Source organism: Cebus imitator, unplaced genomic scaffold (genome assembly GCF_001604975.1).
Source record: "Cebus imitator isolate Cc_AM_T3 unplaced genomic scaffold, Cebus_imitator-1.0 Scaffold32, whole genome shotgun sequence".
Classification (NCBI taxonomy): Eukaryota; Metazoa; Chordata; class Mammalia; order Primates; family Cebidae; genus Cebus; species Cebus imitator.
Window position 1 is genome coordinate 1,692,105 of NW_016107347.1, and position 23,985 is coordinate 1,716,089.

At 36.7% G+C, this 23,985-nt stretch overlaps 1 protein-coding gene across 1 annotated transcript in view; it reads left to right on the forward strand.

Moving 5' to 3' along the window:
* The window catches only part of SPAG17 (sperm associated antigen 17), a 246,270-nt gene that overhangs the window by 111,008 nt on the left and 111,277 nt on the right, over positions 1-23,985 (forward strand). Inside the window, exons 16-19 of the mRNA XM_017524168.2 lie at positions 4,500-4,561; positions 5,126-5,239; positions 12,255-12,409; positions 22,935-23,116. Coding sequence (XP_017379657.1) covers positions 4,500-4,561; positions 5,126-5,239; positions 12,255-12,409; positions 22,935-23,116 — 513 coding nt within the window. The remainder of the gene's footprint in view (positions 1-4,499; positions 4,562-5,125; positions 5,240-12,254; positions 12,410-22,934; positions 23,117-23,985) is intronic.

Genomic DNA, 23,985 nt, shown 5'->3' on the forward strand with positions numbered 1-23,985 from the left:
ATGATCTCATTGGTAACTGATACCAAACACTCAAAAAAGAAATAATTCTAATCTTAACAAAAATTATTCCAGGAAATAGAAAAGTAGTATATCCTCCTCTAATCATTTTATGAAGCTAGCATAAACTTTATAAGAAAACTGACAAGGATAGTGCTACAACTGAAAGTTAAACTAATTCATTAAATTAAATTACAATTAAAGTCATTCACAAACATAGATGCAAAAATTCTAACTACATGTAAGAAAACTGATCTAGCAGATACTAAATGATAATAATATATTACAAACAGGTTGCATTTATAACAGGGGTAGAAGGAAAATATATACATTGTAAAATCAATATAATTTATCAATTAACACATTAGTGAGGAAAGTCATATAATCATCTCAATAGAGCAAAAACAGCATGTGTAATATAATTCTGTAGCAATTCATGAAAAAAATCTTAGCAAACTATCAAGAGAAGAAACATTCCTCACTATAAAGATTACTTTTTATATTACTACAACAAACCTTATATATCAAGGTGAAAGTTAAAATAATTCCCTTTGAGATCAGGAGAATGTCCACTATGAACACGTGTATTCAATATTGCGTCAGAGGTGTATGCCAACAAGCAAGACATTTCTCTTCTAGATAAAAGCATAAGGTTCAAAAAGGAAGAAATAAAACCATCATTATTTGTAAATACTGTGTATGTAGGAAACTCAAAACAATACACAAACAATTATAATTAATATGGAAGTTTAATAAGGAGGCTCTGCTTGTTAAATGATACACATAGGATGTCCGGAAGGCTGAGATTTTACTCTTATAATTAGTCATTGTATTAAACATTTGTGTTTTATGCACTTTGTGTATTATATTTCACATTTAAAAATAAGTGGTTATGGGCCAAAATCGGGTAAAAAAAAAAAAAACTTTTAAAAAGTGATAACAGGAGAGAATACGTGTTAAGTTAGTATTGACTAATGGTCATTTTGCCCTTTTCATTTATTTAGAGTGGGGTAGAAAAGGAAGTAATCAATGGAGTAGGATTGGTAGAGGAGGCAATTGGGATGAATAGAAGAGGGAAGAAAATAACATTTATTTAATATTGCTCTGTTATATCTTGAGTACTTTAACAAATACTTACATAAACATCAGCCTATGACAAAGTTACTATTACCCCAATTCTACAGATGAGGAAACCAAGAAGTAGAAAGGTTAAATAACTTGTTCAACTGCATACAAGTAGGAAGTCAGGATTTGAACAGAGGGCTGACTTCAAACCAGTGCTTCCTCCACTGTGCCTTGCACCTTCCTGAGTTCCACAAATGTTTCATGATGCAGCTAATGATGTAGCCATACTCCTAGTCTCATTCATGCTGATTTTGTTGCGTTTGGGTTTTCCTTTCTTCTAACTAGGGTAGATTCCCTATTTCTCTGTCCTAAGTACCCTTACCTATTAGCCTACCTCTCAAAAAAAAAAAATAATAATAATAAGCCAAATAAGTTAACCTGAGTTCTTATGGCAATAGTGTATCCTATGAGACTACAAATGAATGACAGGGAAGTCACTCAGGGTTAATGTGGAGTCAGAATAAGTCAGGAGGGGTGTACGGCCCAAGGTGTTCTCTTTGCTTTGTTTCGAGGTTTTTTTTTTTTTCTTTAAAGCAACTGGATAGCGTTTTCCTCAGGCGACTTTTGCCACCTGGTGGTCAAAGTACATAAATTGCGTGCTGGATTCTGGAAGAAAGTAGATTATTATATTAATTGTAACTTCCTAAATTCTCAGGGTTGAAAATGCTATAGTGGACAGTGTATCCTAGAGGCCACACAATCTGGAGGGTGAATCTCAGGGCCATAAGTGTTTCTCCATGGTGCGTTTTGATCTACTTCAAGGAGCCATTCCATTTGAAAGGGAGAGGGCATTTGGGCTTGGTGTCGCATTGTAGCTGTTGCGTGCGTGGGACTTTGTTGTTGTTGCTGTTGATTTTACGTTTCTTTCCCTAACGGAATCATACTTACTTCAAAGCTGCCAACTTTAATTCTCTTTAAACAAGGCAAAAAATTATTTATGTATTTCCTGCACAGCCATTTTAGCACCAAATACATATAAAAGCCTGTTCCCGGACATAAAGGGCTGAATATTTGTGCTTTTCTTAGCCAAATACTGGATTTCCATCTGAGACCGTTTTTGAACTTGACAGGGATATTTATGAAAAACCTGAGAGTTGATAACCGCGAGTCTATAGGTTTAGATGTGCCCTTTATGCTTGTTGGGTGTTTTTTTACTAAAGTAACTGCTTCGCAGAGGGATCTTGTTATCTCTAAAGTAAAACAGATTAGGAAAGCTGTTTTTCAAAGGGATGAGAAAGCATCCATTTCCAGATGTGTCAAAAACTACTGAATCACACTGTCAAAGAATTATGTGGTTGAAAGCAGAAATCAGAAAAAGAAAAAAAACTGATTTTTCCTCTACTATTAAATAATTCAGATTACTTTTAGAATGTTCTTTCCTTTGTCAAAATAACTGATGCATAATTTTTAGAACATGTTTTCTAAGCTGGAGACTTTTTCTGCTGGATCTTTAGACATAGGAGGGAATATCAAATCTCCCGGAAATCTGGCAGACCACAGAATAGAATAATTTTTATCCACAGATTTCATATCAATTGCTTCAAGGACACATGGGACATCATGGTCTATTTAGAGTTATAGTTGGCCTGAGTTTTCTCTTGAGTAGATGTATTTATATAAATACTGAACCAAATTGGCTGTATGGTTTTCCCCTAAATCAAAATGGAACATTCATGCTGTCACCTTCACCAGCCCAAGGCAAGATGAAACTAGTAGCAAAAATGTAAGTAGCTGTGCTCCTGAAAGAAAGAAAAACACTGGCCTGTCCTCTGTAGGCACAATCAGCTTTTCCCTCTAGAAGCCCAAATATGGTTCTCTGCCACAGAATAAAAAGTTGTCTTGTGCTTGCCATAGAATAAAAATCGTCTTATGCTTGCCGCAGAGTAAGGCTTTCTTGTAGGTTTTCTTCCACATTTCTAATTTCTCTATGTGGCTCTAGGTTCATTTCCACATTTAATATATGATGTAGATGCCTCTCATTCAATCAAAAGGAAGTATTTCCTGAGTTCCTACCAGGTGCCGAGTGCTCAGGGTACAGTAAAAAAAAAAAAAAAGAAAAGGAAAAAATAAAAAAAAAAAAAAAAAAAAAAAAAAAAAGGCAGAGGATGAAGCAGAAGGCTCTTGAGAAGGTGATACTTGAACAATATGAATGAAGTCAGGGTCTGAAAAAGGTGAACAGCTAAGGGCAAAGCATGCCAGAGGGACAGCAAGTGCAAGACGCTCAAGACAGCATGCAGACAAGTATGTCTGGAGTAGAATGAGCAAGAAAGAGTCAAAGAGTTGTGTTCGGAGAGTTAGGCCAGAGCTAATTCCTGTACGACTTTGTCAGATGTAACCTTCCTTTATTCTAAAAGTGATAAGAAGTCAGGGTGGTTCAGTTGTTCAGCAGCATCAAGTATATTTACACGAGATCCACCTCCCACACACACATACTCTATTTCTATTATCAGATTTGTAAAATACTATATAGGTTGTTCATTTCTCTGTTAGAGAGTCACAATAACAAGAGCAAATTGCAAATTCTAAGACATTCACGGTTTGATGTTCGTTGATCTATGTTAAACTTATCATGGGATTCTTCTGGTGATGCAGAAATCAGCAGCATGAATCTGTTCCTTCCCTGTTCATTCACCTTTCCATCATAGCCAACGATGATATCACCATCTCAATCATCATATAAGTATACTCTGTGGTCACAAGGAAAGCTAGTGTACATGACTCGTATCGGTTCATGGTACAGTGCCCTGGAGTCCAGCTGCCCCTTCATTTATTTAACTTTGGTTAAGCTCCGTCTATAAATTAGCATACGCTCATTAAATCATTTTTAAATTAATTAATGATTCATGAACAGAAGGAAAGCCCTGCAGAATGGTGAAAGCATATCATTTTCCAATAGGAAGTTCATTTGTCTGCCAGTGCCTCTTTGCACCCATGGCCTGACCCCACCCTAGTCTGTCATCCATGAGATAAGATCCCCGGAAATTTAAAAAGCTTTGTGATAGACACCAGCACAAGAAGACAAATGACGTGTACTAAGAAGTTGGATGTTATCAGTAAATATTTACAACTTTTAAAGGTAAAGGTATATTGTTAAAAGTGAATGGTACAGTCTGAAAGCAGAATATCTGATATGATTTAAGATATTTCACATAAGAAACTAAGTTCTTTTCAAAGAGCTTAGTATAATTTTTCTAGGTAGGCACAGATTTAGAATTATGGACACAAACACCTTTCTGGAGGCACAAAACATACCTTTCAGGCATTACCTTTTCGGCACAGAAACATAGATCATATGGGCAACAAAAGGTCACAGCATTAACCAGCGGGGCAAGAACAAAGCCAGAACACAACTGGATGTTGGTGTCTTTGATTTACAGAGCAGACCACAAACAATGAGATCAAAGATGATACAGAAACAAAGGCTGATTTTCATGTAAAGGTAAGGAATTATTTTTCTAAACATGTAGATAACAGGATGATCTGAGAAAACCATGATTTGGAGTGAGAAACACTGAAAAAGGAAAAAGAGGATACTTGGAGAATACTGAGGCTAGAAAAGAGGAATCATTCAGACATCCCCAGAACAGCTCCAAATGGAGAGAAAGGAGTTAATTTTGCTAGGAAGCCTGCACATAACTTCCCAGCTCCAGGCTCCTCTCTAGACAGTGTGGCTTGGCAACCTCACAAACACCTGCTCACCATACAGCCATGTAGAGCTAACATTGTCTTGAAGAGAGTTCAGAAAACCTGCCTGTAATTGCTAACAGGACTCAGAAGAGTATAACCTAACAATAAAAATATTTAGATTATGTTGCCCATAAAAAAAAGTCAAAGGCATAGTCTTTTTGGCAGCAGCTCTCCTAAAATGTTGCCATATGGATTTATACATATGCAGATTTCCCCAATTAGATGGAGTACATGCTGGTTAGTTGACGGAGCCCAAGAGGGCTCCATTTGGACTTAAACAAATTAAAGCTGAAATTGTGTTGCTATGATATTTTAGAAACCCAAGAAGATGATGGTGGAAGCAGATTTAGAAGACATAAAGAAAACACAGCAGCGCAGTCTAATGGACTGGAGTTTTACTGAACATTTTAAACCAGAAGTACTGCTTCAGGTATTTATGGACTGCGATTCTCCAGCAGACGGTCAGATAGGTCTGGAGAGTCTGCTGTCATTTAGAACAGTTCACGTCTAGGTCATTCTCTCAGATCTAGTTCAGATGAATATTCTCATTTACTTCAGCTATAAAATAAATTTATTCCCAGCTTGAGCCATGCATTTGCAGGGACTCTCTAAAATAGTTTAAAATATACTTTACAAAAGAATGCTTTTATAAAATATTTTAAGAAAAAAAGAAATATACAAGACTGCTGCATATATATATATATGTATAAACATATACACAAACACACACATATATATGCTGCTGTATATATTTTCTTAAAGTTTTATTGGGAAACAACCCTGTTTTTTTCCCATATTGTTTATCCATTCTACTCAGTTTCACATTTCACAGTATTTTCCATGTTGATTGACAGTTCAATGGAATCTGGGATAGCTAACATTCATTGAGCACTTACCATGTGACAGACACTGATTAATATGTATTATTAGTTTATTTAATCCTACCAATAAAACTATGAAGTAGAAACTATGTAAGTGGTAGGAAGCTGAGGCACCTTGACCAACAGTGACTTTTGCCCAAGGTCACATGACAGCTGAGAAGCAAGATACAAACCCAGGAATTCTGGCCGCAGAACTTGTGCTCTTACCCACTCTGCAAAACAACAAGTAATCCTAAACCTAAATCCTTTTTTGTTGTTTTTAGATTTTCTACACAAACCTGTCCTCTTTTGGTTTTGTCTTTTTAATTTGATTTTTATTTTTATCAAAGTTTTACAACATGTTTTTTAAGCCAGAAAGTTCTACAACGTCTTATCATGAAAAATAGCAGCCTCCTTCCCCCACTCCCACCCCACTCCACCAATTCTTAGAGGCAAAAATCTTCGGCACATTTACCCCTTTCATTTATTGCTTTATGCAGTGATCTCTAAATAGCAAGTATATTTTGTTTCATTTTAGTTTTAGTTTTGTGACATCATTATCAATTGATTTCCCTCTTGAGAACACAGCTTTGCCCACCCCATTTCAACACGCGTGGGCACGTACGGGTACACGCCCACCCCCCCCCCACATTCACAGTAGCACTTCTCCATTCTCTGATACTGTTAATGATACCGTAATTTTTGGTTAGATCGGTATTCAAAATTCACTTTATTTCAGTTACATAAGCACTATTCACAGCTGAACTGTGTAGTATTCTACAACAATATTTATCAGTACCATTTTTGTTTTCTCTGCAGTTACATGTTGTCTCTTTTTCTATTTGTTTAGCTTACTGTGTATTTATTATCAACATATCCCCAAATTCTGTACCATAGTGTAAGTCTCTCAGTACATTCAAACGTAACAGATATTCTATTAGTTTTATTGTATTAGTGATATCTCTCCCATAATCCTTAAATTTGCTGCACAGCTGTGGTCCTGGGCCCTCCCTTTACCTTCATCCAGGCCACACCCATTTCCTTCCTTTCCAGTTAGATGCCTGTTTCCTTCATCCCATGTGTCCCTTCTCCCATTACTCTCTGTTTTCTGTGAGGATCATCTCTTCCAGTAGCTTCCTTAATTAAGATAGATGGCAGATAAGTTTTCAAAGTATTCAATATTTGAAAATATCTTAATTCTATCTTTATATTAACTGAGAGTTGGCTTTATAGTAAATGCTAAATTAAAAAACATTTTTCCTCAAGACCAAAGACATTCTTTGACAGTATTCTGGCTTCCCAGATTGTCCTTTAAAAAATAAATAAGAAATTCTGAGTCCTAATCAGCTGAGTATGTTTTGATCTTCTCACTGGAAGATTTTAAGATCTTCTCTTTGTTCCAGTGCTCTTGATTTCCTGTTGATATGCCTTAGTGTGATTCTATATATATATCGTTCTGGCAAGCCAGTGCAATCCAGAAATTCCTGTCTTTATCTTTTGGGAAATTTTCTATAATCACTTCTTTGGTAACCTCTCCCCTCCATTTTCCCTGTCCTTTTCTTCTGGGACTCTTATCATTCTGTTGTTGGACCTCCTGGACTGAACTCCCAATTTCCTTTTCTTTTAATTCCCATCACTTTGTCTTTTGGTTTTGGAAATATTGCTCAGTTTCCATTCAGTTCTTATACTGAGCCTTTTATTCCTGCTATTATCATTTTAATTTCCTAAAGTTCTATTTGTAATTCCAAATTACCTTTTTATAGGATCATTTTACATTTCTTTTTTTCTTTCTTTCTTTTTATTTATTTATTTATTTTGAGACAGAGTCTTGCTCTGTTGCCTAGCCTGGAGTGACAAGATCTCGGCTCACTGCAACCTCCACTTTCCAGATTCAAGTGATTCTCCTGCCTCTGCCTCCTGAGTAGCTAGGATTACATGCACGTGCCACCACACCTAGCTGATTTTTGTATTTTTAGTAGAGATGGGTTTTTCCCATGCTGGCCAGGCTGGTCTTGAACTCCTGACCTCAGGTGATCCACCCACCTTGGCCTCCCAAAGTGCTGGCATTACAGGCGTTAGCCACTGCATTTCTGATATAATACCTTCTCTTATCTCTATGAGGATATTAAAGTCCTCTGAAGTTTTCTCCCTGAATTATGTCTTTTTCCTCCAAGTTTCTTTTCCTTTTTCTTTTCGTTTGTTCTTCATTTTTGATGTTAGAGGGTAACATATAATATTGTCCTCTTTCCTCATATTAATAATGAAACACTAAAAACACAGTAGGAAGTGCTATATAAGGCGGGGTAGGGGTTGTCAATAGCTGAGTTCATCGTTGGGTGATTTGGCTGGGAGATTTCCTTAGGAGACTCACCAGTGTTGGTATGTTAGGACTGTTTACTTGGGCCACTTAAATTCTCCATGAAAACAAAAAGTCTAATTTTCCATCTGAAAGTCTTTTAAACCTTCCTGTCAGTGTTTTGAGAGCTGAGTAATGGGGGAAGGCAATTAAGCTTCTGACATTTATTTAGATCTGCATTATCCAATATGGTAGCCACTAGTCACATCTAACTTCTGAGTACTTGAAATGAATCTAGTCCAAATTGAGATATGGAATAACTATGCTATACACTATCTTTATAGCCATATAGGTGCTATATACACTCAATTTCCAAGATTTTAAAAAGGTGATGTATATGCATATGTATATAATTGATTACTTTTGTATTGATTTTATGTCGAAATGATAATTTTTATCTATTGGGTTAGGTAAAATATATCATTACATTTATTTGTTTTTACTTTTTAAAATGTGGCTACTATATAATTTAGAATTGCACATGTGGCTCACATTTGTGGCTCACTTTACATTTCTGTTGAGCAGTGCTGATTTAGGCTTTTACACAATTTCCCTTTTTTCTGGAATGCACTTTTCCGTCAGTGTGTCGTGGGTCCACTGTTCTTAGAACCCATTGGTCTACCATCTGTAGTTACCCTCTTCCCCTCACTGGAGTGGGAGATAGGCAGTAACCCAGCTGCTCAGAATTGGAAGGGGATCCTGGGGCCAAACTACTTCTTAAAAAGACTTGGAACTAATCTTCCTATTTTCAGTGCCACTTTTAACCCCCTTGCAGATGTGACTAGTATTTTCATATCCTGAGACTTTCTATATTTTGCACACAAATGGGGTTGCCTCTGGTCTCTCCTAAAATTAATCTTATGACCTGGCTTTCTGTGTTCTGCTAAGTCAGTTAGCACGTATCCTTCTTCTTTCCAGATCTAAAATTCTGGTGCCTTTGCCTCTTCTCCTTCAACAAATTGAAGTTGGCCTTCAATTTTATGATATTAAACAAAATTGTACTGTTTTTTAAATGGGGTCTTAGGGAGTACAAATGTTCAATCTTCTCTCTGTAAATGAAAGTTTATTTCAGACTTTATTTTATATCAGTTTTTCTGTCCTTACCACTCCATGAAGCTGCAGTTTTCAAGGTAATCAATAATCTTTGTCTTGCCAAATATTTCTTCATCTTCCCTGACCTTTTTATTTGCTTTTTTTTTTTTTTTTTTTTTGAGATGGAGTCTCACTCTGTCACCCAGGCTGGAGTGCAGTGGCACAATCTCGGCTCACTGAAACCTCCGCCTCCCAGGTTCAAGTAATTTTCCTGCCTCAGTAGCTGGGACTACAGGTGTACACCACCGCAACCAGCTAATTTTTGTATTTTTAGTAGAGATGGGTTTTCACCATGTTGGCCAGGATGGTCTCAATCTCCTGACCTTGTGATCCACCTGCCTTGGTCTCCCACAGTGCTGGGATTGCAGTTGTGAGCCACCGCGCCCGGCCTGCTTTCATATGACTACCACCCTCTCATTCTACAGCAATATCCTCCTGATTACCTGCTTCCACTCCTGCCCTGCTCTAATACCTTCTCTGTATATCAGGTATTGCATCTGTTTTATCTTTTTGGGCACACCTCTCTCAACTCCAAAATAATCTATAAAGCCACAGGCCGATAGTCCCAACTATTCAGAAGGCTGAGACAGGAAGATCATTTGAGGCTAGGCTTTAGAGGGGCCAGCCTGGTCCAGCCTTAGCAAGGTCTCATCTCTAATTTAAAAAAAAAAAAAATACTTAATCATATTTTAGAGGAAAATCTTATCTAGTTTGTTTATTTTTGTTTTCCTAGTACCTGCACCATGCCTGCCACATAGTAGGTACTCAGTTTTAATGCAAATCTTAACTAAATAACTAATGTGACCAAAGACATACAGAATAAAAGACAAGCACCAATTAGTAAAAAGGAGAAGATACGATATGAAAACTTTATATATTGATTGAGAGCAGCTATGTCTCTGAGAAGCTTAGTGCTGTATTTTTAGCACCCCCCAAGGCAAATATGAAAACACAAAGATTTCAAAGCTCTTCTTATCTAAAAGAAAGAAGGATGTATGTTCATCATAAATGCAATGGTTTTCTGGGTTCATAGTCTGAGCAGAATTTGCTTTTCAAAAACACATCAATAGGTACTAGATGGTTACCCTGCATAGCAATTTTTTTTTTAATGCAAAGATATTCATTGTATGTTTCTTATATTGGCTCTGAGGGACCAGATGTAAAAGTGCCACTTCATAAAGATACTTGTTCAGGGGACTAAATTGGGGGAAGCAAATGTATTGTTTTGATTATGCCACCAATGTAGAATTGAAAGCAAAATTAAAGCAGCTCTTTTCAAATGTAATATATCATTCCATGCCTTCAGATCACACAAACAATAAAGAACCAAAAGCTGCCTACAGCAGATTGATACTAAAAACAAAAACAAAAGCCCTCAGCTGCCTAATTTATTTTTCCTCTCAACAATTTCCTTATTGTTGATTGACAAAGGAAACAGGATAAGCAGCTGCCCACTGTGTCTCTCTATTGGTGGCTGCTGCTGCAGTGCATGCTGAGGACAGTAGGCTTTAGAAAGGGCCAGAGTTGCTGGGTGCGGTGGCTCACACCTGTAATCTCAGCACTTTGGGAGGCCAAGGCAGGCGGATCACCTGGGGTCAGGAGTTCAAGACCAGCCTGACCAGCATGGAAAAACCTCGTCTCTACCAAAAATACAAAAATTAGCTAGGTATGGTGGCTCATGCCTGTAATCCCAGCTACTCAGGAGGCTGAGGCAGGAGAATCACTTGAACCTGGGAGGCAGAGGTTGCAGTGAGCTGATTGCACCATTGCACTCCAGCCTAGGCAATAAGAGTGAAACTCTGTCTCAAAAAGCTAAAAAAGGGGGCCGGGCGTGGTGGCTCACGCCTGTAATCCCGGCACTTTGGGAGGCCGAGGCGGGTGGATCACGAGGTTAAGAGATCGAGACCATCCTGGTCAACATGGTGAAACCCCATCTCTACTAAAAATACCAAAAATTAGCTGAGCATGGTGGCGCATACCTGTAATCCCAGCTACTCAGGAGGCTGAGGCAGGAGAATTGCCTGAACCCAGGAGGCGGAGGTTGCGGTGAGCCGAGATCGCGCCATTGCACTCCAGCCTGGGTAAAAAGAGCGAAATTCCGTCTCAAAAACAAAACAAAACAAAAAGGGCCAGAGTTGGAAGGCAGGTAGAAATGGTATCTATCAGAAAGACCACTCACTTCACTTCATGTAACACAGCATGGTGTAGTGGAGAAAACACGAAATGGTAAAATTTAGAGTTGGAAAACAGAATGAGCCCTGGCACCATAACACATAGTGTTCTTAGACAAGTCCCTTATTCTCTCTTAGCCCCAATTTATGCTTTAAAAAAAAAAAAATGAGAATTCCAGTGTTCTGAAATGGGAAAAATGATCATACCTTCTGTTTTAGCCCACTTGGGCTGCCCTGTCAAAATGCCATCTTGAGTGGCTTAAACAACAGAAATTTTCTCACAGTTCTGGAGGCTGCAAGTCTGAGGTCTGGGTGCTAGCATGATTGGGTTTTGGTGAGGGCCTCCTTCCTGGCTTGCACCTTCGCATTGTGTCCCCACCTGGCAGAGAGTGGAAGAGGGAGCGGTGATGAAGGGAAAGAGGGAGGGAGAACAAGTTCTCTGCTGCCTCTACTTATAAGGGCACTAATCCTATCTTGAGGGCCCTGCTCTCAAACCCCATCCAAAGCTAATTACCTCCCCAAAGCCGCATCTTCAAATATCATCACATTAGCAGTTAAGGCTTTGACATATACATAGAAATGGTGAACACAATTTAATTAATGTCTGGAGTTTTATGACGATAAAATTCGATGGTGTATGTATCAAGGCATGGAAAATGCTAGATAAATGACTGCTGTGCTTAATGATGACCTACCAACCTTAATGAAGAACACTTGTAGCAAATGCCTCTCTGCCTGATGCCTACTATGCGTTTTTCTGTTAAGTGTTGCTGAAATGCTTCTGAAGCTATCTATCATTTATGCCCTCACCTATCAGTTAGGAAAGAATCCTCTGGGAATTTCAGCTTGAGTAACAATGTGGAGGTAAATGTAGAAAGAAAAGGGGAGCAGAGAAATGCCCTAGTAGGAGACCTTCTCTTGGGGAAAATAAAAAAGATTCTACAATGCAATTATTTTGATTTTCAGGTCCTTCAAGAAGCCCATAAGCAGTATAGGTGTGTTGATTCTTACTACCACACCCAAGACAACTCTTTACTTTTAGTCTTTCATAATCCAATGAATGTACAACGTTTGCATTGTGAATATTGGAACATTGCTCTTCACTCCAATGTGGGATTCAGGTAACAAATTTACAAAGTTTAGTTAATTAGTTCGTTGTGTTTAGTTAGCTTGTCAGTATTTTATTTCTAGTTTACTATGAGTTCTCAATCATAGGTGGTCATTAAGTCATATCGATAAAATGATTTTTCTGGATCAATTTAGGTATTTATATTTTCTCTTTGACCTGTGAAAATGCTAATTTCATTAACAGATATTCTAGTGTTGAACCAAACTTGCATTCCTGTAGTAAACCAGATTTTTCCATTGTGTTATCTTCTCTGTAATTGCGGCATTTGCTTTGCTAATATATTATCTAGAATATTTATATGTGTATTTTTGGGCAAGATTCAGCTATAGTTTTACCTGTCTTTAAATATTCCTATTTGGTTTTGGTATTGACATTATATTAACCTCATAAATTAACTGGAGAATGTTCTCCCTCTTTATTTCTATTTTTTTCATTTTCTGAAATAGAATGTGGAAAATTAAGATATATGTTCCTTTGGCATTTGGTAGAACTTGCAGATAAAAACATATGGCCCAGGGAAGATGTTTGATTACTGGTGCAACTTCTATCATGGTTATTAGACTCTTCAGATTTTCTATTTAATTTTAATTAGGTTTATAATTTATATTTTTCCAGATATTTGACCATTATACTTGTTTTCAAAAGTATTGACAGAAAGTTGATTACAATATTTTCTTTTAAATCTATGTTACATGTATCTGTATTCTTTTTTGTTCCCAACATTTTAAATCTGTGATTTCTCTATTATTGTTCTACATAAATCTTGCAAAAGGTTTGCTGGTTTTATTAATAAATAGTTTTAAGAAATCTGTTCTTGCTTTCTGATTCTTTCTCCTTTTGTCTCATTTAATTTTGCTATCATCTTGTTTATTTCTTCTCTTTAATTTCTTTGGATTATTCTGATGTTCAACTTCTTAAATTAAAATATTATCTTGTGATTTCGAGGTGTTTTTCATTAGTTTTGGTTGGCCTTTTTCTTATTAGCATTTAAGGCAAATTCCCTCCCTAAATACCACCTTAGCAACACCTAGAAGTATCTGACTGACAGTATTTTTATTATCTTTATTTCTGATTTCCATTATTCTTTCTTACTTGACCCATTAATTACAAAGAAATGTGAGTTTTCATTTTAAACACTTGGCTATGTGTTACGTTTTTGTTAACAGATATAGTTTTAAGATAATGATCAGGTAATATATTCTATGAAATACTGAGGCTACGAAATTTGTTGATACTTGCTCTGTTGTTTAATATGTGGTCAGTTTTCATAAGTGCTCAAAGTTTGTATGACGGGGGAATATTCTCCAACTTTTGACTATAGGGATGTATTATTTTTATTGCATTTTAGGTTTTGGGGTACCTGTGAAGAACATGCAAGATTGTTGCATAGGTACACACATGGCAGTGCGATTTGCTGCCTTCCTCCCCATCACCTACATCTGGCATTTCTCCCCATGTTATCTCTCCCCAACTCGCCACCCTCTGCTGTCCCTCACCTATTCCCGCCAACAGACCCCAGTGTGTGATGCTCCCCTCCCTGTGTCCACGTGTTCTCATTGTTCAACACCCACCTATGAGTGAGAACATGCAGTGTTTGATTTTCTGTTCTTGTGTCAGTTTGCTGAGAATGATGGTTTCCAGGTTCATCCATGTCCCTACAAAGGACACAAACTCACCGTTTTTGATGGCTGCATAGTATTCCGTAGTGTATATGTGCAACATTTTCCCTGTCCAGTCTATCATGGATGGGCATTTGGGTTGGCTCCAGGTCTTTGCTATTGTAAACAGTGCTGCAATGAACATTCGTGTGCATGTGTCCTTATAGTAGAATGATTTATAACCCTTTGGATATATACCCAGTAATGGAATTGCTGGGTCAAATGGAATTTCTATTTCTAGGTCCTTGAGGAATCGCCACACTGTCTTCCACAATGGTTGAACTAATTTATATTCCCACCACAGTGTAAAAGGGTTCCTATTTCTCCACATCTTCTCCAGCATCTGTTGTCTGCAGAATTTTTAATGATCGCCATTCTAACCGGCGTGAGATGGTATCTCAATGTAGTTTTGATTTGCATTTCTCTGATGACCAGTGATGATGAGCATTTTTTCATATGTTTGTTGGCCTCATGTATGTCTTCTTTTGTAAAGTGTCTGTTCATATCCTTTGCCCGCTTTTGAATGGGCTTGTTTGTTTTTTTCTTGTAAATCTGCTTTCGTTCTTTGTAGATTCTGGATATCAGCCCTTTGTCAGATGGGTATACTGCAAAAATTTTTTCCCATTCTGTTGGTTGCCGATTCACTTTAATGACTGTTTCTTTTGCTGTGCAGAAGCTGTGGAGTTTGATTAAGTCCCATTTGTCTATTTTGGCTTTTGTTGCGAATGCTTTTGGTGTTTTGGTCATGAAGTCCTTGCCTATGCCTATGTCCTGAATGGTTTTGCCTAGATTTTCTTCTAGGGTTTTTACGGTGTTAGGTCTTATGTTTAAGCCTTTAATTCATCTGGAATTAATTTTAGCATAGGGTGTCAGGAAGGGGTCCAGTTTCTGCTTTCTGCACATGGCTAGCCAGTTTTCCCAACACCATTTATTACACAGGAAATCCTTTCCCCATTGCTTGTTTTTGTCAGGTTTGTCAAAGATCAGATGGCTGTAGATGTGTGGTGTTGCCTCCGTGGCCTCTGTTCTGTACCATTGGTCTATATCTCTGTTTTGGTACCAGTACCATGCTGTTTTGATTGCCGTAGCCTTGTAGTATAGTTTGAAGTCTGGTAGTGTGATGCCTCCCACTTTGTTCTTTTTGCTTAGAATTGACTTGGCTATGTGGGCTCTCTTTTGGTTCCATATGAAGTTTAAGGTGTTTTTTTCCAGTTCTGTGATGAAGGTCATTGGTAGCTTGATGAGGATACTGTTGAATCTATAAATTACTTTGGGCAGTATGGCTATTTTCACAATATTGATTCTTCCTAACCATGAGCATGGAATGTTTCTCCATCTGTTTGTGTCTGCTCTTATTTCGTTGAGCAGTGGTTTGTAGTTCTCCTTGAAGAGGTCCTTTACGTTCCTTGTTAGTTGTATTCCTAGGTATTTTATTCTCTTTGTAGCAATTGTGAATGGCAGTTCGTTCTTGATTTGGCTCTAAGTCTGTTACTGGTGTACAGGAATGCTTGTAATTTTTGCACATTGATTTTTTATCCTGAGGCTTTGCTGAAGTTGCTTGTCAGTTTCAGGAGATTTTGGGCTGCGACGATGAGGTCTTCTAACTATACAATCATGTCATCTGCAAATAGAGACAATTTTACTTTCTCCTTTTCAAATATTCAAAAGGTATTTGAATACCCTTCATTTCTTTTTCTTGCCTGATTGCTCTGGCTAGAACTTCCAATACTGTATTGAATAGGAGTGGTGAGAGAGGGCATTCTTGTCTAGTGCCAGATTGCAAGGGGAATGCTTCCAGTTTTTGCCATTCAGTGTGATATTGGCTGTTGGTTTGTTGTAAATAGCTTTTATTATTTTCAGATATGTTCCATCAGTACCTAGTTTATTGAGAGTTTTTAGGATAAAGGGCTGTTGAATTTTGTCAAAGGCTTTCTCTGCATCAGTTGAGATAATCATGTGGTTTTTGTCTTCGGTTCTGTTTATGTGGTGAATTATGTTTATAGACTTGCGTATGTTGAACCAGCCTTGCATCCCCAGAATGAAGCCTACTTGATCATGGTGGATAAGCTTTTTGATGTGCTGTTGCAGTCGGCTTGCCAGTATATCATCCAGTCAATAAGGAAGACAGCAAAAGAGTAAGAAAGAAACCAAAGAACCATACAACAAAATTGAAAATTATTCAACATAATCAAGTGAAATTTAAAACTGGAATGCAAGAATGGTTCAATATATACAAATCAATAAATGTAATATACTGTTTTACATGAATGAGGATAAAAGGAAACAGTGAACTAAATGGCAACAGTTCATCGATAATTACTTTAAATGAATTAAATTCTCCAATCCAGAGTGGATGAATGGACAATAAAACAATATCTAACTATACTCTGCCTACAAGAGACTCACTTTAGATTTAAGGGTACAAATAAGGTGAAATTGAAGAGATAAAAAAAGATATTCCATGAAAATAATAACCAAAAGAGATCAGGGTTGTCTACACTTATATCAGATAAAATAGACTTTAAGTCAGAAATTGTTACAAAAGGTAAAGAAAGACATTATGTAATGATGTAGTCAGAAATGTAGTAAAGAAAGTCATTATATAATGACAAGGTCAGTTCTCCAGGGAGGTAGACCAATTATTCATATATATTTACACAACATTGAACAGCAAAATAACATAAAGAAAACATTAATGGAACTAAAAGGAGTAGACAGCAATACAATAGCACTCGGATTGGATTCCTAATTTTAAATCTTCTTACTCCAGAAAAAATGATAAGTATGCAAGATAGTATGCATGTTAATTAATTCAATTTAGCCATTCCACAATATATACATATTTCAAAACCTCATGTTGTACATGATAAATATATACCATTTTTATTTATTAAATTAAAAATAAAATTCAAAAAATGGATTGCTATCTTAAAGTATACACAAAAATCAACTCAAAATGGATTAAAGATTTAAACATAATACCTTCACATTGGCCTTTGCAATAATTTCTTGGATTTGAGACCAAAATCATAGGCAACAAAATCAAAAATAAAGTGTTATGCCTTTTAAAGTAATGAAGCCTAAGGTCAATGTCTTTACTTTCTACCCAGATAACATAAGCACAATAGAATACTTTAATTTCACATATCCCAATCATTCCACAGTTTATATTATTGTAGTCTAGAACTTTAGTTCTGTCTTGATCTTTTACCTCACAAATTAGATAATTTATTCATTTTTACAGTGTGTGTGTGTGTAAATTAACATGTTTACCATTGCATTTCCCGTTTTTACTGAAATAAGGGCTTTAGAAATTCCTATAATGAAGACCTTTGGTGATGAAATCAATTTTGTGTATTCACGATGTCTACATGTTAATTTTGTTGTTGAAAGATAATTTTGCATAGTATATATAGTTCTTGATTGGCAATTAAATTCTTCTCAGTAAATTGTAGGAAATTATCCTATTATCTCTGGATGCCGTTGAAGCTGTTAAGAGGTAAACATTCTTAATGGAAAATGCTAGGAGCATGCTCTGTAAAATTAGAAGCGAAACAGTTGACCACTATCGTCTATTCTAAGCAACATTCAATTACAGTGTAAGCCAGCAAAATAAATAAACTGTAATGTCAAACTATAAGAATTGGAAAAAAGAGATGAAAATGTAATTATTGACACTTGAAATGTTTTCTCAACACAGGAAAATCCCACAACAATCTATAGAAAAATTACAAAATAATAGCAGAAATTACCTTGAGGTTATTTTGTTTTGTTTTTGTTTTGAGATGGAGTCTTGTTCTGTCGTCAGACTGGAGTGCAGTGGTGTGATCTTGGCTCACTGCACCCTCCACCTCCCAGGTTCAAGTGATTCTCCTGCCTCAGACTACCGGTAGCTGGGACTACAGGTGCGCACCACCACACTCCGCTACTTTCTTATTTTGTATTTTAGTAGAGGCGGGGTTTCACCATGTTGGCCAGGATGGTCTAGATCTCCTGACTTCGTGATCTGCCCGCCTCGGCTTCCCAAAGTGCTGGGATTACAGGCATGAGCCATCATGCCAGTCCAAGACTGTATTTTTAATTGCATTTCTGTGCACCACAACAAATGGTTAGAAAACGTAATATTTTTAAAAAGAAAAAGACACACTTGACATAGAAATAAAAACCATAGAGTGCCCAGAAAAGCCAAACCCTAGGGTTGCATATGTACACATACACACTCCTCACCCCGTAAATGAAAATTTTAAAAATTTGAGCTACCCTTAGCTTCAGATTATCACAAATTAAATAATTAAAACCAGCACAGTGATTTATTTTCTAGATTTTATAACATTAAAATAGATAAATTACTTATATCCATAAAATTTTCATCTCTCAATAATGCACTTCCTGGTGATATATACGGTATTCTCCCAAACGTGTCAGATGTATCAGTGCTATGGTAGCCTCATGTAATAAATTGACAATTATGTATGCTTTTTGATGACCTGATGCTCCAGCATAGGATAGTTATAGGTACAGATTAACCACCAGATTAACACAACGCGATAGACTTTAATCCAATTCTACGTTTACCGAGTTTGGTAAAAGAATGCAGGGCGGGAAATGCAGCATAACAAGCATCTTCATCTCATCAGGAAGCTCAGCAGCCACGCCAATCCATAGCTTGTTTTGCTTCCCCATACTGGTTGTGTATGGCTGCCAAAGATGAGCACCAAGGACTACATGAGTTCCCTTCACGCAGAGAAGCCACAGCCTCAGGTTCCCTCCAAGACTTGCTTGTCAACTCATTTGTCTCATTAAGGTGCAAGCCCATAGATCTGGAGTTTCACAGAACACAAGGCATTCAAAACATTCCACATTTATCTTAAGTCTGTAGCTTCCAAAAAACAAACAATATTGTCAGAAGTTGGACTACAAGGATTTTTTCAAGGCCCTGTTGCTAACCTTTTGTAAGCTAAGTACAGGCCTGTTGTTTTCCCTTTGTTCAGACATGTAATCGTTGACCTCGTATTGTACATTATCCATTTTGAGAAGAATGACAGAACTTCACAGGGAAAATCATTTTGAGCTTATGACTTCCTAGGGACTAGACGGTCCAAGGAGATAAATGGTAATATGAAGAGATCAAGGATTAATTGTCTGTAACTTTTTCAGTTCTTCTAAAAGTAATGCTCTATTTAGATTTGTTAATTCTTCAATCTATTTGAGTAACTTCTGTTTTCCTAGGGAATTATGCATGACATCTGGATTTTCCAGTCTATTGGCATAAAGTTAAACAGCATATTCTCACGATTAATGTCTGTTTATGAGAAGGATATGTTCATATCTCTTTATGATAATGGATTTATCTACTCTTTTGAGTAGATAAATTATTACTTTTGACATGTGTGCATGTGTGTGTCTGTGTAAATTTATTTTTGAATCCTTCTTAATTGATGACTTTTGTCAATCTGATGAAGCGTCCCTCTGCGTTCCCGTTAATACTTCTTACCTTGTATGTAACTATGTTTGGTATTAATATTTTGGGGTAGTCTTTCTTTATGTAAGAATTTATTGGTATAACTTTCCCAATCATTTTACATGTCAGCTAGGTATTATAGTTCACTAGGTTAGTGGAAAATTGACTACTTGGGTTAAACTGAGAAAAGGATTACTTTTCTCTTATAGCAAGAAATCCGGACTTGGGCAGTGCCTCAGAGATAGTACAGCCACTCATAAAAGTTACAAAGGCATAGGCTTCTGTCTTCTTAGTCTGCCATCTGCCACACTTTTATCTTTCTGCATTATTTCATTTGTGTGTACATCTCTTTTAAACAACACTTTGAAGTCAGCCCAGTGGGCCGTGCCTGTAATCCCAGCATTTCAGGAGTCCACGGCAGGAGGCTTGCTTGAGGACGGAAATTTGAAACCAGCCTGGGCAACATGGCAAAACCCCGTCTCTACAAACGATACAAAAATTAGCTGGGTCTGGTGGCGCACACCTGTGGTCTCAGCTACTTGGGAGTCTGAGCTGGGAGCATTGCTCAAGCCCAAGATTTTGAGGCACCTGTGAGCCATGCACTCCAGCCTGGGGGACAGAGCAAGACCTTGTCAAAAATAAATAAATAAGCAGCACCTTGCATTTTATTAGTTACTCTGAGAGCCTATGTCTTTTAAAGGATTTTAATAATAATTAAAATTAGGCAGGGCGTGGCGGCTCACACGTGTAATCCCAGCACTTTGGAAGGCAGAGGCAGGAGGATCACTAAGTCAGGAGTTTGAGACCAGGCAGACCAACATGGTGAAACCTCGTTTCCACTAAAAATACAAAAATTAGCTGGGCGTGGTGGTACACGCCTGTAATTCCAGCTACTCAGAAGGCTGAGGCAGGAGAATTGCGTGAACCCAGGAGGCGGAGGTTGCAGTGCCAAAATGGCACCACTGCACTCCAGCTTGGCGATAGAGCAAGACTCCGTCTCAAAAAAATAAATAAAGTTAAGTATTTTCAATGTTAAAGAATTTAATCCATTAACTTTTACTTTTGTTGATAATGCGTTTGGCCTTATTCTTGCCATTTAATTTTATAAACATATTTCTATATAGTGTTAATCTATTTCATTTTGTTAGACTGAATATTCTAAATTCATTCTGAGTGTGTGATTTTTTAAACATTATACATTCTATTTATATTCTTGTAGAGGTTATATTTACCCTTTTTTTCTTTATTTATTTTTTTTTTCTTGAGATAGAGTTTTGCTTTTGTTGCCCAGACTGGAGTGCAGTGGCACAACCTTGGCTCACCGCAACCTCTGCCTCCCGGCTTTAAGTGATTCTGCTGCCTCAGTCTCTCGAGTAGCTGGGATTACAGGCGTGTGCCACCACACCCGGCTAATTTTGTATTTTCAGTAGAGACAGGATTTCCCCATGTTGGTCAGGCTGCTGATCACCGCAGGTGATCCAACCACTTCAGCCTCCCAAAGTGCACAGGTGTGAGCCACCAGGCCGGGACTACTTACCCTTTTAAATAACATGTTGAAATATTTTTATCTCGTATCTGGAGTTAATAAGTATCAATATTATTTCACAAAAAATATTTTTAAATTTAACATAATTTAATTTACCCCGAGCAAATCCCTACTTCTCATTTTGAAATTGTCTAGAACGATTGTTTCTCATTGTAAAGCAATAGTTTTCAATCACAAATAAGTAGCACACTTACATTTAACTGTAAATTGTACTGCTTTTTTTCTTGACCTTTTAATTTACATCCAATGTTGTCTTCTCTAATTTTTTTAATGCAACTGGAATACATTGTGAGTAAATCTTTCAGAAAGTACCTATATGTGATAAACTTTCTGAATAATTTCACGCTTAATATTTATTTTGTTCTCTCATTTGAAAACTGATTGAGCTGCATACATGTCTATGTTCCCTCGGTGTAGGTTACTTGTAAGTATTCTGCTTCTTATTTGACATGCAGTCTCATTAAAAAGATCTGAGCAGAGGAAAGACATGATCTGACTTAAGAATTGCAAGGATCACCCTAGTTGCTGTGCTGAAAATCGACTTTGGGTGTCCAAGGTAGGGGCAGGGAAACCAGTTGGAGGTTATTGCAGAAATCCTAGCAAGAGATGGTAATGGCTTAGACCAGGGAAATATCAGTAAAGTAGGTGAGAAGTCACTAGATTTTTTAATATATTATAAATATATGTTTTTAAAAATTATTTTTAGATGATTTAAAAAATAATTTAGATTTTGCGAAATATTAGAAAAAGAGTATAAGAAAATAAGAGTAATCAAGGAGAACATCGGGATATTGACCTGCTTAACAGGCAGTATAGACTTGCCATCAGCTAAAATGCCAGAGAATTTGGATGCTGCAGGTTGGAGTAGATCCGGGGTTCATTTGGGGACATGCTGAGTTCGAGAGATCCATTACCTTCTAAATGAAGATGTTGAGTACCCACATAATTCATTGTTTACATTTGTAGTTTATTTCTCCAAAAAGGATGAAAAACCAAAGAAAACTATTAAGCAACCTGAGTGTATAATCCATCTAGCTTTATTTTTTCAAAACTTTAAGTCTCACTTTCACATAATTTGACAATAACTAATTTTTATTGTCAAATCTAAATTTCGCAACTAATTTCCTCAGAAACAACTCTCTTTGGACATTCATCTAAGTGTGTATAACATTTAATTTGAATAATTACACTAGTCGGTATAAGTGATGTGAATGAATTTGGGAACAAGCATGACTGACTCTTGGTAAGCAACAGATTGCTGATGGAATCATAAACATACAAGCAGTTAGAGAATAGTGTCTAAGCTGTGCATATTCATAAGGTTTCATTGCTAAGCTAGAGTGAGTTTCATTGCTAAGCTAGAGTGATTTAGTTAATCCAGTGATCATTCACTAGTGATCAATTTTAAAATTTTCTACTGTGGTATAAAATTTCCCAAAAGAGAGATTGAATCATATTATTCTCCAACTAACAGTGGTGAAAGTGATCATCTCTTCAAACTGTCATCAACCCTTGGTATTATTGAACCTGTTAATCCTTCGCTTTGGTGGAAAGATCTCATTTCTTTTTTTTTTTTTTTTTTCCTTAAACCCAAAGCCTAGTGAGTCAAATGAAAGATCTCATTTTTAAATTTACATGTCTTTAACTCTGGATGAAGGGCATTTTTCATATGCTCCCTGGATATTTGTATTTTATACAAAATACATCTAGGATATATTCAAACTCATTATATTTGTGACATGAGCAGCTTAGGATCAGTTCATTTTTGAAGAGTTTATTTGCACAAACAATATGTTTAGTATTTATTGACTTTAATAATAACTCAATTTTCATCTGCTCTTGTTTTGTTTAGGAATTATTTAGAACTTGTTGCAAAATCTATTCAAGATTGGATCACAAAAGAAGAAGCTATATATCAGGAAGCTAAAATGAATGAGGAAATTATTAGGACCAGGACTCAGCTGGAACTGAAATCTTCTGCTAGTACCAAAATGGCTTCTGCTAGCAAAATTTTTTCCCTTAAAAAATCTAAAAGTAAGTAACCAGTTCAACTTATACCTAGAATAAAATTTGAGTACATTTGTCTATCTCTCAATTTAATCAAGACTGTGAATATTTCAACATTAAAAATAATTACCAAAAAAATTTCCTCTTACTCTTCACTTTCTCTAGTAAATAGAGTAGCTGCATTCCAAATATGGGATTGTACCTGAGTGCAATGATAGAATATTTGTTTATATTGTCCCCATTTCCTGTCAAATCTGGAATATTCCATTAATTGTGCAGATCAAATATTACATGTTAGAGAAATTTCAAATGCCTTTTTTGGTAGGGTTGGTAAATTAAGCTATCTAAGATTTGTTAACAATATAGGAGGTAAATTTGGAGTTAGTAGATATCTATCTGAATAATTATAGGTTCCAAAAGTGAGATTAGAACAGTATCTTTCTTAGAACAGCAAACAGAAGGGTCCCAACACTAACTGGGAGTAGGAATCTAAAAGTAATGGGGAAAGAGATTTTTGGGGGCCTGTGGCAGGGATGTGAAAAGATATTTGATCAATAGATAGCTTTGTTGTTGATGATGTTGTGGTGGTTGTAGTATTGTGGCCTTGAGGCTGTGGAGGGGAGGGGAAGATGGTGACAAAGGGAGTAAAATAGGCACTTAGGAAGATACTTGGTCAAGGAAAAGAAGTGAAACAATGAGGCAATTCATCTAGAAAATAATAATATTTCATTAAGCTTGTCCAAAGGCAATGGACTGCTTGTTAATAATTTTCATTATTTATGGTAGCCAAAGTAAGAAGGATTTCTTGTAAAGAAAAAAGATTTGACAAAATGCTAACAAGAATGGACAAAATAGAAAGGAATATAAGTGAATTGATGGAGCTGAAAAACGCAACA